At 49.0% G+C, this 14,093-nt stretch overlaps 1 protein-coding gene across 1 annotated transcript in view; it reads left to right on the top strand.

Annotated features, from left to right (window-relative positions):
- The window catches only part of LOC118398813 (lysophospholipid acyltransferase 2-like), an 82,861-nt gene that overhangs the window by 59,830 nt on the left and 8,938 nt on the right, over positions 1 to 14,093 (top strand). The window contains exons 4-6 of the mRNA XM_052471231.1: positions 5,870 to 5,965; positions 6,443 to 6,498; positions 13,194 to 13,248. Coding sequence (XP_052327191.1) covers positions 5,870 to 5,965; positions 6,443 to 6,498; positions 13,194 to 13,248 — 207 coding nt within the window. The remainder of the gene's footprint in view (positions 1 to 5,869; positions 5,966 to 6,442; positions 6,499 to 13,193; positions 13,249 to 14,093) is intronic.

Below are 14,093 nucleotides of genomic sequence, written 5' to 3' on the forward strand. Positions count from 1 at the left end.
GTCATGCAGACTGGCTACTGATGTCATGCAGGACTGGCTACAGATGTCATGCAGGACTGGCTACAAATGTCATGCAGGACTGGCTACAGATGTCATGCAGGACTGGCTACAGATGTCATGCAGGACTGGCTACAGATGTCATGCAGGACTGGCTACAAATGTCATGCAGGACTGGCTACAGATGTCATGCAGACTGGCTACAGATGTCATGCAGGACTGGCTACAGATGTCATGCAGGACTGGCTACAGATGTCATGCAGGACTGGCTACAGATGTCATGCAGGACTGGCTACAGATGTCATGCAGGACTGGCTACAGATGTCATGCAGACTGGCTACAGATGTCATGCAGACTGGCTACAGATGTCATGCAGGACTGGCTACAGATGTCATGCAGGACTGGCTACTGATGTCATGCAGACTGGCTACTAATGTCATGCAGACTGGCTACTGATGTCATGCAGACTGGCTACAGATGTCATGCAGGACTGGCTACAGATGTCATGCAGACTGGCTACTAATGTCATGCAGACTGGCTACTAATGTCATGCAGACTGGCTACTAATGTCATGCAGACTGGCTACTAATGTCATGCAGACTGGCTACAGATGTCATGCAGACTGGCTACAGATGTCATGCAGGACTGGCTACAGATGTCATGCAGGACTGGCTACAGATGTCATGCAGGACTGGCTACAGATGTCATGCAGGACTGGCTACAGATGTCATGCAGGACTGGCTACAGATGTCATGCAGACTGGCTACTGATGTCATGCAGGACTGGCTACAAATGTCATGCAGGACTGGCTACAGATGTCATGCAGGACTGGCTACAGATGTCATGCAGGACTGGCTACAGATGTCATGCAGGACTGGCTACAGATGTCATGCAGGACTGGCTACAGATGTCATGCAGACTGGCTACTGATGTCATGCAGGACTGGCTACAGATGTCATGCAGGACTGGCTACAGATGTCATGCAGGACTGGCTACAGATGTCATGCAGGACTGGCTACAGATGTCATGCAGACTGGCTACTAATGTCATGCAGACTGGCTACTAATGTCATGCAGACTGGCTACTAATGTCATGCAGACTGGCTACAGAGTGGCCGTGGCTGCTGCCGGATGAATAATGTTCAAAACACCAAGCAGAGACAGGAACACAGTGACTCGCAACGTCATCCCAACATCGCACACTGTGTTTCCCATCAGCCACTTCTTTACTTCTCACAAATCACTCTCTGGGAGTCGACCTGCATGTACCAGCAGACAACCGCAGCCGCCCGCTCTTGTTTTTCAAATGTATATCTGTTACACGCTGAGATCAGTGGAACACATTTTTATTCTGAATTTCATAAAGTAACTGGAGCAGTAAAAGTGGGATTAATCATAAATTCTTACATTTGAGAGCCGTGCATACATGGGTATGTGCGTGCATTTTGTACGTGTGTGCGCGCTTCAGGAGGTTATCATTATCTGTGTCGTAGCTAACCGTGGTGTGCTGACCACAGGCAGACTACTAGATACATACAGCAGCATGTCCTGGAATACTTAACTGAGCCGTCTTGGCTAGCGGCTCCTGTCGCTAATGAAGTGATAAGATCCGTTTTTGTCTCTGTCTCTGTCTGTCTGTCTGCCTGTCTGTCTGTCTGTCGAAGTGACTTGTAAGGCGCCGGCGTAATCGTCCTGGTTTGCATCCCAAATGGCACACTTTTCCCTTTATAGTGCACTACTGCACTACTTTTGAACATAGGGCTCTGGTCAAAAATGGTGTACTATATAGGGAATTGGATGCCATTTGGAATCCATCCCTGATGAGGGATTGAAAGCTGACCTGGTGATAATGATGATTGGCCATCATGGCTATCATTCCGTCCTGTTGCTTACCACCTGTTGGTGGCCATTTTTAGTTTTTCTCTGGCTTCATGATCACTTTAATAATGTCTTCTAATTATTATGTCCCCTTTGATCTCCTTGAGGCCCACGCCCCATCTGCCCAGAGGAAACTAATTATATATATTACTTTGATGTTCAATTGATACTACAGTGGGGAAAAATAGGATGGAACAGGGTGGCAAAGGGTAGCAGACTACTGTTATTTTCTTTCTTTCTTATTTTCTTTCTTTCTTTGTCTCCAGTTGTGTGGGTAAGAGATTGTCTGTATCCCACATTGGCATTCTATTCCCTACATAGTGCACTACTTTGGGTGTTGGTCAAAAGCAGGTATATAAGGTATAGGGTGCCATTTGGGACACAGATAATCCTATTTCCCTTCCCTTAGTTCCCCCCTGAGAAAGGAGATTGATCTGTAAACTAAAGCACATATGACTCCAACATGTTTCGCTTGACTTTGATCATCTTGGAGCAGAGCTCAGTGGGTAAATCTATAGGAGGAGGAGGGGGTTGGTGGTGGTGGTAGCTGTCTGGCTGATCTGGACCAGAGATGTTCTGTCACTGAAGAGGGGTGGTGGTGGTGGTGGTGGTGGTGGTAGCTGTCTGGCTGATCTGGACCAGAGATGTTCTGTCACTGAAGAGGGCTGGTGGTGGTGGTGGTAGCTGTCTGGCTGATCTGGACCAGAGATGTTCTGTCACTGAAGAGGGCTGGTGGTGGTGGTGGTAGCTGTCTGGCTGATCTGGACCAGAGATGTTCTGTCACTGAAGAGGGGTGGTGGTGGTGGTAGCTGTCTGGCTGATCTGGACCAGAGATGTTCTGTCACTGAAGAGGGCTGGTGGTGGTAGCTGTCTGGCTGATCTGGATCAGAGATGTTCTGTCACTGAAGAGGGGTGGTGGTGGTGGTGGTAGCTGTCTGGCTGATCTGGACCAGAGATGTTCTGTCACTGAAGAGGAGGAGGGGTGGTGGTGGTGGTGGTAGTTGTCTGGCTGATCTGGACCAGAGATGTTCTGTCACTGAAGAGGGGTGGTGGTGGTGGTGGTGGTGGTGGTAGCTGTCTGGCTGATCTGGACCAGAGATGTTCTGTCACTGAAGAGGGGTGGTGGTGGTAGCTGTCTGGCTGATCTGGACCAGAGATGTTCTGTCACTGAAGAGGGGTGGTGGTGGTAGCTGTCTGGCTGATCTGGACCAGAGATGTTCTGTCACTGAAGAGGGGTGGTGGTGGTAGCTGTCTGGCTGATCTGGATCAGAGATGTTCTGTCACTGAAGAGGGGTGGTGGTGGTGGTGGTAGCTGTCTGGCTGATCTGGACCAGAGATGTTCTGTCACTGAAGAGGGCTGGTGGTGGTAGCTGTCTGGCTGATCTGGACCAGAGATGTTCTGTCACTGAAGAGGAGTGGTGGTGGTGGTGGTAGCTGTCTGGCTGATCTGGACCAGAGATGTTCTGTCACTGAAGAGGAGGGGTGGTGGTGGTGGTAGCTGTCTGGCTGATCTGGACCAGAGATGTTCTGTCACTGAAGAGGGGTGGTGGTGGTGGTGGTAGCTGTCTGGCTGATCTGGACCAGAGATGTTCTGTCACTGAAGAGGAGGGGTGGTGGTGGTGGTGGAAGCTGTCTGGCTGATCTGGACCAGAGATGTTCTGTCACTGAAGAGGAGGGGGTTGGTGGTGGTGGAAGCTGTCTGGCTGATCTGGACCAGAGATGTTCTGTCACTGAAGAGGAGGGGTGGTGGTGGTGGTGGAAGCTGTCTGGCTGATCTGGACCAGAGATGTTCTGTCACTGAAGAGGGGTGGTGGTGGTAGCTGTCTGGCTGATGTGATTCACTGAGTAGTGTCCGAGTCACACACTGACTCACATGTCCTCAGGTGTGACTCTCACAAGCACAGTCACAGGTTCTCACAGTGGTGCTGAACGAGCAGAGGGCTCTGAATGCCCTCCCCCCTCCCCTCTCTCAATTGTCCTCCCCCTCCACCCGAGTCTCCATCCTGACCTTAGTGGTCTGCAGGGAGTTCGACTGCATGCGTCATCGCCACGGAGTGTGTGAACAGACTGAGAGTGTGTTGTACTCCCAGAGACGTTAAACATGTCTCCCCTAACACACGCACACACTTATTTCCTCCCTATGGGGATGTGTGTGTGGTGTGCACATGTACTGGCTGTGCAGGCTGTCTGAGGCTGTGTTCCAAACACCTCCCTATTTCCATCCCCTATGGGTCCAGGTCAAAGTAGTACCCTAAATAGGGAATAGGGTGCCATTTTGGGAGGCTGTCTGGGAGTAGCAGGGCCATTATATCCACTGTGCCTCATTACTGAGTTCAGAGCAGAGGAAGGGAGGGAGAAAGAAAGAGGGTAGGCTAGGTGTAGATGAGGATGAGAGAGTGAGCTAGAAAGATGGAGAAAGATGTGCCAAGAACATACCAAGCTTTAAGCTAGTGCATATAGATCAACACAGAGCCCCGCCAAATCACCTGCTCTGCTCAATAATGAGACAGCAGGAGCAGGTGTGTGGCTGGCTGACAGACTGGCTGATGGACGGACTGGCTGACGGACGGACTGGCTGACGGACGGACTGGCTGACGGACGGACTGGCTGGCTGGCTGACGGACGGACTGGCTGGCTGGCTGGCTGGCTGACGGACTGGCTGGCTGGCTGGCTGACGGACGGACTGGCTGGCTGACGGACGGACTGGCTGACGGGCTGACGGACGGACTGGCTGACGGACGGGCTGACTGGCTGACGGACAGACTGGCTGACGGACGGACTGGCTGACGGACGGACTGGCTGACGGGCTGACGGAGGGACTGGCTGACGGACGGACTGGCTGACTGGCTGACGGACGGACTGGCTGACTGGCTGACGGACGGACTGGCTGACTGGCTGACGGACGGACTGGCTGACTGGCTGATGGACGGACTGGCTGACGGACGGACTGGCTGACGGACGGACTGACGGACAGACTGGCTGACGGACGGACGGACGGACAGACTGGCTGACGGATGGACGGACGGACGGACAGACTGGCTGACGGACGGACGGACGGACGGACGGACGGACGGACGGACGGACGGACAGACTGGCTGACGGACAGACTGGCTGGCTGGCTGAAACACAAGCTGCTCTACATCCTGCTGAGATGATTATGGGATTTTGTCACCTTAAAGAGAAACATGTCAAGGAAGTTGAAGGTCATTATTTGACTGATATACCCGGATCCCTGTTGTCATCATGTGTTCTGTTTTTATTCCTCCGTCTCTTTCACTGGCAGTAACATGTCCCTGTATCAGTCTCATTTGGCTCTGTTAGCAGACCACTCATCATTCATGTTAATGGTCATGGGAACACCATGCAGCACCACATCCAGACCGCATCACATCATCAAAGCATCACACCACCACATCACCACACCCTCATACCACCACATCACCAAAACCCCACACCACCACATCACCACACCCTCATACCACCACATCACCAAAACCCCACACCACCACATCACCAAAACCCCACACCACCACATCACCAAAACCCAGCGCCCCCACATCACCAAAACCCCACACCACCACATCACCAAAACCCCAAATCACCACACCACCAAATCACCACATCACCACACCAATTGGGGCTATCCATTTGCTGCTAAATCCAGAACAAATTCCAGAAAGCGTATAGTATTATATAGAGCCTTTACTGCATGGAACTCCCATCTCATATTGTTCAAATAAACAGCAAACCTGGTTTAAAATAACAGATAAAGCAACACCTCTCCGCTATTTGACCTAGATAGTGTGTGTGTACGTATTGAATGTTCTGTGTTATGTCATGTTATTTTAGTCCCCAGGAAGAGTAGCTACTACTTTCACAACAGCTAATGGGGACCCGACTAAAATACGAACTAATAACAGAAGTGTACATAGATGTTCATCTAGCTTACTGTAGTGAACTATAGTCATTTTGTCTGTCTGTGTATTTTACCTCAGGTACTGTCTGGTGGTGGCCCTGGGCTATCTCAGCTTCTGTCAGATCACACGCGTGTACGTCTTCGACTATGGCATGTACTCTGCTGACTTCACAGGGTAAGACTTCTCTCTCCATCTGTGGGTTTGGGTCAGGGCCTGGGTGGGGTAATACAGTGAGTGCCCTGATGTCCTCATTTAACATTGGGTTGGAAGACTGTGTGAAACCATGCCTGAATTAATATGGCACAGCTTTATAAACAAATATAGCTTTTTTTACATGATAACTCTCTAATTCCCTTTCCACCTTCTCTCTCTTTCATACTGCTCTCTCTCCCCCTCTGTCTCTCTCTCTCTCTCTCTCTATCCCCCTCCCTTGCTCTCTCTCTCTTTCATACTTCTGTCTCTCTCTCTCTCTCTCTCCCTCACTCTCTCTCTTTCTCTCTCTCTCTTCTTCTCTTTCTCTCTCCCTCTCTCTCTCGCTCTCTCTCTTTCATACTTCTTTCTCTTTCATACTTCTCTCTCTCTCCCCTCCCCCTCTCTCTCTCCTCTCTTTTTCTATGTCCATCTCTCTCTCTTTTTCTCTCTCTCTCTCAGGCCTATGATGGTGATAACACAGAAGATCACCAGTTTGGCGTTTGAAATACATGATGGTAAGAAGCTTATTTTCTTCAAACCACACACTGTGTTTATATACCCAACAAAAATATAACTGCAACATGCAAAAATGTGTTAGGCCCTAATCAATGGATTTCACATGACTGGAAATACAGCGATGCATCTGTTGGTCACAGAAACCTTAAAAAAAATATTAAGTAGGGGCGTGGATCAGAAAACCAGTCAGTATCTGGTGTGACTACCCTCTACCCCATGCAGTGCGACACATCTCCTTCGCATAGAGATGATCAGCCTGTTGATTGTGGCTTGTGGAATGTTGTCCCACTCCTCTTCAATGGCTGTGCGAAGTTGCTGTATATTGGCGGGAACTGGAATTTGCTGTTGTACATATCAATCCAGAGCATTCCAAACATGCTTAATGGGTGACATGTCTGGTGAAATGGAACATTTTCAGCTTCCAGGAATTGTGTACAGATCCTTTCAACATTATCATGCTGAAACGAGGTGATTGTGGCTGATGAATGGCATGACAATGGGCCTCAGGATCTCATATAGTTATCTCTGTGCATTCAAATTGCCATTGATAATATGGAGGCTGCTGAGGGGAGGACAGCTAATAATAATGTCTGTAACGGATCAAATAGAATGGCATCAAACACATGGACAGCATGTGGGAGCAGAGGGAGGAGATGATAGGATGGAAGAGGAGAGAGTAGCGGGGGAGAGAGAGCGAAGGTTGGGACGGCGCGATACCATCCGAGTAGGGGCAGTGTGGGAGGTGTTGGATGAGAGCGAGAGGGAAAAGGATACAAGGTAGTGGTCGGAGACTTGGAGGGGAGTTGCAATGAGGTTAGTGGAAGAACAGCATCTAGTAAAGATGAGGTCGAGCGTATTGCCTGCCTTGTGAGTAGGGGGGAAGGTGAGAGGGTGAGGTCAAAAGAGGAGAGGAGTGGAAAGAAGGAGGCAGAGAGGAATGAGTCAAAGGTAGACGTGGGGAGGTTAAAGTCGCCCAGCACTGTGAGAGGTGAGCCGTCCTCAGGAAAGGAGCTTATCAAGGTATCAAGCTCATTGATGAACTCTCCGAGGGAACCTGGAGGGCGATAAATGATAAGGATGTTAAGCTTGAAAGGGCTGGTAACTGTGACAGCATGGAATTCAAAGGAGGCGATAGACAGATGGGTAAGGGAAGAAAGAGAGAATGACCACTTGGGAGAGATGAGGATCCCGGTGCCACCACCCCGCTGACCAGAAGCTCTCGGGGTGTGCGAGAACACGTGGGCGGACGAAGAGAGAGCAGTAGGAGTAGCAGTGTTGTCTGTGGTGATCCATGTTTCCGTCAGTGCCAAGAAGTCTAGGGACTGGAGAGAGGCATAGGCTGAGATGAACTCTGCCTTGTTGGCCGCAGATCGGCAGTTCCAGAGGCTACCGGAGACCTGGAACTCCACGTGGGTCGTGCGCGCTGGGACCACCAGATTAGGGTGGCCGCGGCCACGCGGTGTGGAGCGTTTGTATGGTCTGTGCATTTATATCTTTGTTCAGTTTATTTCTGGGTTAGTCACATGTCTCTTCCTCTGAAGTCAGATGGATGTAAAGGAAGGAAACTTTAGTGACATGGGATATTCCTCACACCACAATGCCCACATGGCTGGAATATCTCACATACCATCTCTATTTCTCCATAGAGATGTGGAGTTGGATCACAAGGTTGTATTATCACACGGTGACTTGCTCTGGAACAGTGTTTCTCAACTCGAGTCCTCCAGTAGACCCCAACAACCTTTTCCTTGTAGCCTTGGACAAACACAGCTGATTCAACTCATTGAGGGTTTGATGATTTTTTCGACAAGTTGTATCCGGTGTGGGGAAAACTGGAGGACTGGAGTTGGGAACCACTGGTCTGACATGTCACATGATGCTCCAAGCTGCATTTCTTGATCCTGTTGGATCCCCTGTGGTGCCTCTCTCTCCCTCCCGCCTTTTTCCCCATCCTCCTCCTACGTTACATTGCATTACACCTATTATCCTTGAACCCTGCGCTACATTCTCCTATCTACAAGTAACTGCCAAAATAAAAGAAACACCAACATAAATTGTCTTAATAGGGCAGTGGTCCACCAAGAGCCAGAACAGCATCAATGCGACTTGGCATAGATTCTACAAGTGTCTGGAACTCTATCGGAGGGATTCGAAACCATTCTTCCATGACCAATTCCATAATTTAGTGTTTTGTTGATGGTGGTGGAAAACGCCATCTCAGGCACCACTCCAGTCTTCCATAAGTGTTCAATTGGGTTGAGGGAGATCTGGTGACTGAGACGACCATGGCACATGGTTTACATTGTTTTCATGCTCATTAAACCATTCAGTGATCACTCGTTCCCTGTGGATGGAGATATTGTCATCCTATTGGAGCAGAGCCATGGTAGAAAAAAGAATAGCCAAAAGAATGGCCTGCTGAGCATTTTTATACATGACACTAAGCTGGGAAGTGAATTGCTTAATTAACTCAGGAACAACATCTATGTGGAAGCACCTGCTTTTAATGTACTTTGAATCCCTCATTTACTCAAGTGTTTGCATTATTTTGGCAGTTACCTGTATCTATGTACAGTATGTATGTAAACTCAGCAAAAAAAAATGAACGTCCTCTCACTGTCAACTGCATTTATTTTCAGCAAACTTAACATGTGTAAATATTTGTATGAACATAACAAGATTCAACAACAGACATAAACTGAACAATTTCCACAGACATGTGACTAACAGAAATGGAATAATGTGTTCCTGAACAAAGGGGGGCTCTAAATCAAAAGTAACAGTCAGTATCTGGTGTGGCCACCAGCTGCATTAAGTACTGCAGTTAATCTTCTCCTCATGGACTACACCAGATTTGACAGTTATTGCTGTGAGATGTTACCCCACTCTTCCACCAAGGCACCTGCAAGTTCCCAGACTTTTTTGTGGGGAATGGCCCTCGCCCTCACACTCCGATCCAACAGGTCCCAGACGTGCTTAATGGGATTAAGATCCAGGCTCTTCGCTGGCCATGGCAGAACACTGACATTCCTGTCTTGCAGGAAATCACGCACAGAACGAGCAGTATGTCTGTTGGCATTATCATGCTAGAGGGTCATGTCAGGATGGGCCTGCAGGAAGGTTACCACATGAGGGAGGAGGATGTCTTCCCTGTAATGCACAGCATTGAGATTACCTGCAATGACAACAAGCTCAGTCCATTGATGCTGTGACACACCGCCCCAGACCATAACGGATCCTCCACCTCTATCTCGCTCCAGAGTATAAGCCTCGGTGTAATGCTAATTTTTTCAATGATAAACGCGAATCCGACCATCACCCTTGGTGAGACAAAACCGCGACTTATCAGTGAAGAGCACTTTTTGCCAGTCCTGTCTGATCCAGTGATGGTGGGTTTGTGCCCATAGGCGACGTTGTTGCCGGTGATGTCTGGTGAGCACCTGCCTTACAAAAGGCCTACAAGCCTACAGTCTGAGCACTGATGGAGAGATTGTGCGTTCCTGGTGTAACTCGGGCAGTTGTTGTTGCCATCCTGTACCTGTCCCTGCAGGTGTGATGTTCGGATGCACCGATCCTGTGCAGGTGTTGTTACATGTGGTCTGCCACTGTGAGGACGATCAGTTGTCCATCCTGTCTCCCTGTAGCGCTGTCTTAGGCGTCTCACAGTACGGACATTGCCATTTATTGCCCCGGCCACATCTGCAGTCCTCATGCCTCCTTGCAGCATGCCAAAGGCCCGTTCACGCAGATGAGTAGGGATCCTGGGCATCTTTCTTAAGGGGTTTTTCCAGAGTCAGCAAAAAGGACTCTTTAGTGTCCTAAGTTTTCAGAACTGTGACCTTAATTGCCTACCGTCTGTAAGCTGGTAGTGTCTTAACGACCGTTCCACAGGTGCATGTTCATTAGTTGTTTATGGTTCATTGAACAAGCATGGGAAACGGAGTTTAAACCCTTTACAATGAAGATCTGTGGAGTTATTTGGATTTTTACAAATGATCTTTGAAAGACAAGGGTCCTTTGGTGTGTGTGTGTGTGTGTGTGTGTGTGTGTGTGTGTGTGTGTGTGTGTGTGTGTGTGTGTGTGTGTGTGTGTGTGTGTGTGTGTGTGTGTGTGTGTGTGTGTGTGTGTGTGTGTGTGTGTGTGAACATAGACTCTGCTCCCAGGCTTCATTCACCTAGGTGAAGGCCTGTGACAGATGCTAGGGACATCTAGCCTGATCCCAGATCTGTTTGTGCTGTCTTGCCAACTAGCAAGCGTTATGGGACATCCTGATTGGCCAGTGTTTTACTGTGTTCCCTGTATGGGACATCCTGATTGGCCAGTGTTTTACTGTGTTCCCTGTATGGGACATTGTGGTTGGCCAGTGTTTTACTGTGGTCCCTGTATGGGACATTGTGGTTGGCCAGTGTTTTACTGTGTTCCCTGTATGGGACATTGTGGTTGGCCAGTGTTTTACTGTGGTCCCTGTATGGGACATTGTGGTTGGCCAGTGTGTTACTGTGGTCCCTGTATGGGACATTGTGGTTGGCCAGTGTTTTACTGTGGTCCCTGTATGGGACATTGTGGTTGGCCAGTGTTTTACTGTGGTCCCTGTATGGGACATTGTGGTTGGCCAGTGTTTTACTGTGGTCCCTGTATGGGACATTGTGGTTGGCCAGTGTTTTACTGTGGTCCCTGTATGGGACATTGTGGTTGGCCAGTGTTTTACTGTGTTCCCTGTATGGGACATTGTGGTTGGCCAGTGTTTTACTGTGGTCCCTGTATGGGACATTGTGGTTGGCCAGTGTTTTACTGTGGTCCCTGTATGGGACATTGTGGTTGGCCAGTGTTTTACTGTGGTCCCTGTATGGGACATTGTGGTTGGCCAGTGTTTTACTGTGGTCCCTGTATGGGACATTGTGGTTGGCCAGTGTTTTACTGTGGTCCCTGTATGGGACATTGTGGTTGGCCAGTGTTTTACTGTGGTCCCTGTATGGGACATTGTGGTTGGCCAGTGTTTTACTGTGGTCCCTGTATGGGACATTGTGGTTGGCCAGTGTTTTACTGTGCTCCCTGTATGGGACATTGTGGTTGGCCAGTGTTTTACTGTGTTCCCTGTATGGGACATTGTGGTTGGCCAGTGTTTTACTGTGTTCCCTGTATGGGACATTGTGGTTGGCCAGTGTTTTACTGTGGTCCCTGTATGGGACATTGTGGTTGGCCAGTGTTTTACTGTGGTCCCTGTATGGGACATTGTGGTTGGCCAGTGTTTTACTGTGGTCCCTGTATGGGACATTGTGGTTGGCCAGTGTTTTACTGTGGTCCCTGTATGGGACATTGTGGTTGGCCAGTGTTTTACTGTGTTCCCTGTATGGGACATTGTGGTTGGCCAGTGTTTTACTGTGGTCCCTGTATGGGACATTGTGGTTGGCCAGTGTTTTACTGTGTTCCCTGTATGGGACATTGTGGTTGGCCAGTGTTTTACTGTGGTCCCTGTATGGGACATTGTGGTTGGCCAGTGTTTTACTGTGGTCCCTGTATGGGACATTGTGGTTGGCCAGTGTTTTACTGTGGTCCCTGCATGGGACATTGTGGTTGGCCAGTGTTTTACTGTGTTCCCTGTATGGGACATTGTGGTTGGCCAGTGTTTTACTGTGTTCCCTGTATGAGACATTGTGGTTGGCCAGTGTTTTACTGTGTTCCCTGTATGGGACATTGTGGTTGGCCAGTGTTTTACTGTGGTCCCTGTATGGGACATTGTGGTTGGCCAGTGTTTTACTGTGGTCCCTGTATGGGACATTGTGGTTGGCCAGTGTTTGCGACTTCCCTTGGTACCTGTTCGATCTAACAACACAGAAAGGTCTGTTTGAGATCCAAACTAAAGGTGGATGAAATGACCTCGTGTTTGGGAATGGAATCGTCCTCGTTTGTTTGGGATCAGAAGAGGAGAGTTGATGTGTAAAAGCGTTCTGGAATGTGTTCTTTCTGACCTTTATCAGTCACTCACGCAGTCTTGTAGTCTGTCCTTGTGTCAAACAAAACCAAACGGTCATTAACACCCTGACCCCGTTCTCATTGTTTAGGGAGGCTGAGTTATGCCCTACTGTGTTGTTCGTTATTGAGCCTGTTAATGGAGCCAGATTTGGGGCGTCGGTGCCGCCCAGTATTGGTGTTGGCACCTCTCCTCCAGTCCCCAGCAGGCATTAGGCTGTAATGTGAGCTGATTAGCTGTGCTAATCTTGTTATCAGCATAATGGCCGCCATAAACAACACAGAATTATTCAGCCTGTTTCACTCCGTTCGCCTCGTCCCCGGTGTGCGGGACAAGACAAAGCGCTGCGGCGTGGAGGCGGGGTTGGTGAGACAACAGGGACGCGCACTTCCTGGAAGTCAATTTATCGTCCTTTAATTAGCCCATAGATCAGCCGGGACCTGCAGAGAGTGAGAAAGAGAGACCACAGGGATGTAATGGATATCATTACCCACACAGGACAGTCACAGGAGAGGACCACTGCCTCTCTCTGGGGCTATAAGCCTATAGGCAGGGAATGGTGGCCTCACCTGTATCAACCATGTACTGTAGACTGCTATGACATGTTGTTTTCATTACATTCCATTGCAAAGTCAGTATCTTTGAATGAACTTGGAAACCAAACCCCCCTGATCAAAAGCAAGCATTACATATGTGTTCTTCTTTACCTCCCTCCCCCAACAGGAATGTGCCGGAAAGAGGAGCAGCTGACCCCAAATCAGAAGGTCCTGGCTATAAGGTATGTTTTACAGGTATGTTTTAGTTATTTTGAGTAGAAAATTGCCGCTTCCTGTATGAGCCTGTGAGGACGTTATAATTGGCTCTCTAGTCTGGGGGATGACAATACCCCCTTCCACAGGGCACGAGTGGTTACTGAATGGTTTGTTAGGGTGGGGACAGCATTCCACAGGCCACAATCAACAACCTGATCAACGCTATACGAAGGAGATATGTCGCGCTACATGAGGCAAATAGTGGTCACACCAGATGCCGACTAGCCCCATAGCCATGGTGTGCACAACATTTGGGAGAAATATGCTTTTTGTATGTATGGAACATTTTTTGAATATTTTATATCAGCTCATGAAACATGGGACCAAAACTTTACATGTTGCATTTATACTTTTGTTCAGTGTATATTGTTGTTTCTCTGGAGAGAGGGGAGATATGCTTTGGGGATTCTGACTATGCATGTATCACAGTCTGTACTGTCACTGTAATCACTGTCGTGACTGTTGTGATTGTCTGTGAGAGACTGTTTCTTTGTGTCACAGCCCTTACTGTCACTGTGTTGTGATGGTCTGTGTGTCACAGCCCTTACTGTCACTGTGTTGTGATGGTCTGTGTGTCACAGCCCTTACTGTCACTGCGTTGTGATGGTCTGTGTGTCACAGCCCTTACTGTCACTGTGTTGTGATGGTCTGTGTGTCACAGCCCTTACTGTCACTGTGTTGTGATGGTCTGTGTGTCACAGCCCTTACTGTCACTGTGTTGTGATGGTCTGTGTGTCACAGCCCTTACTGTCACTGTGTTGTGATGGTCTGTGTGTCACAGCCCTTACTGTCACTGTGTTGTGATGGTCTG

Source organism: Oncorhynchus keta, chromosome 19 (assembly GCF_023373465.1).
Source record: "Oncorhynchus keta strain PuntledgeMale-10-30-2019 chromosome 19, Oket_V2, whole genome shotgun sequence".
Lineage (NCBI taxonomy): Eukaryota > Metazoa > Chordata > Actinopteri > Salmoniformes > Salmonidae > Oncorhynchus > Oncorhynchus keta.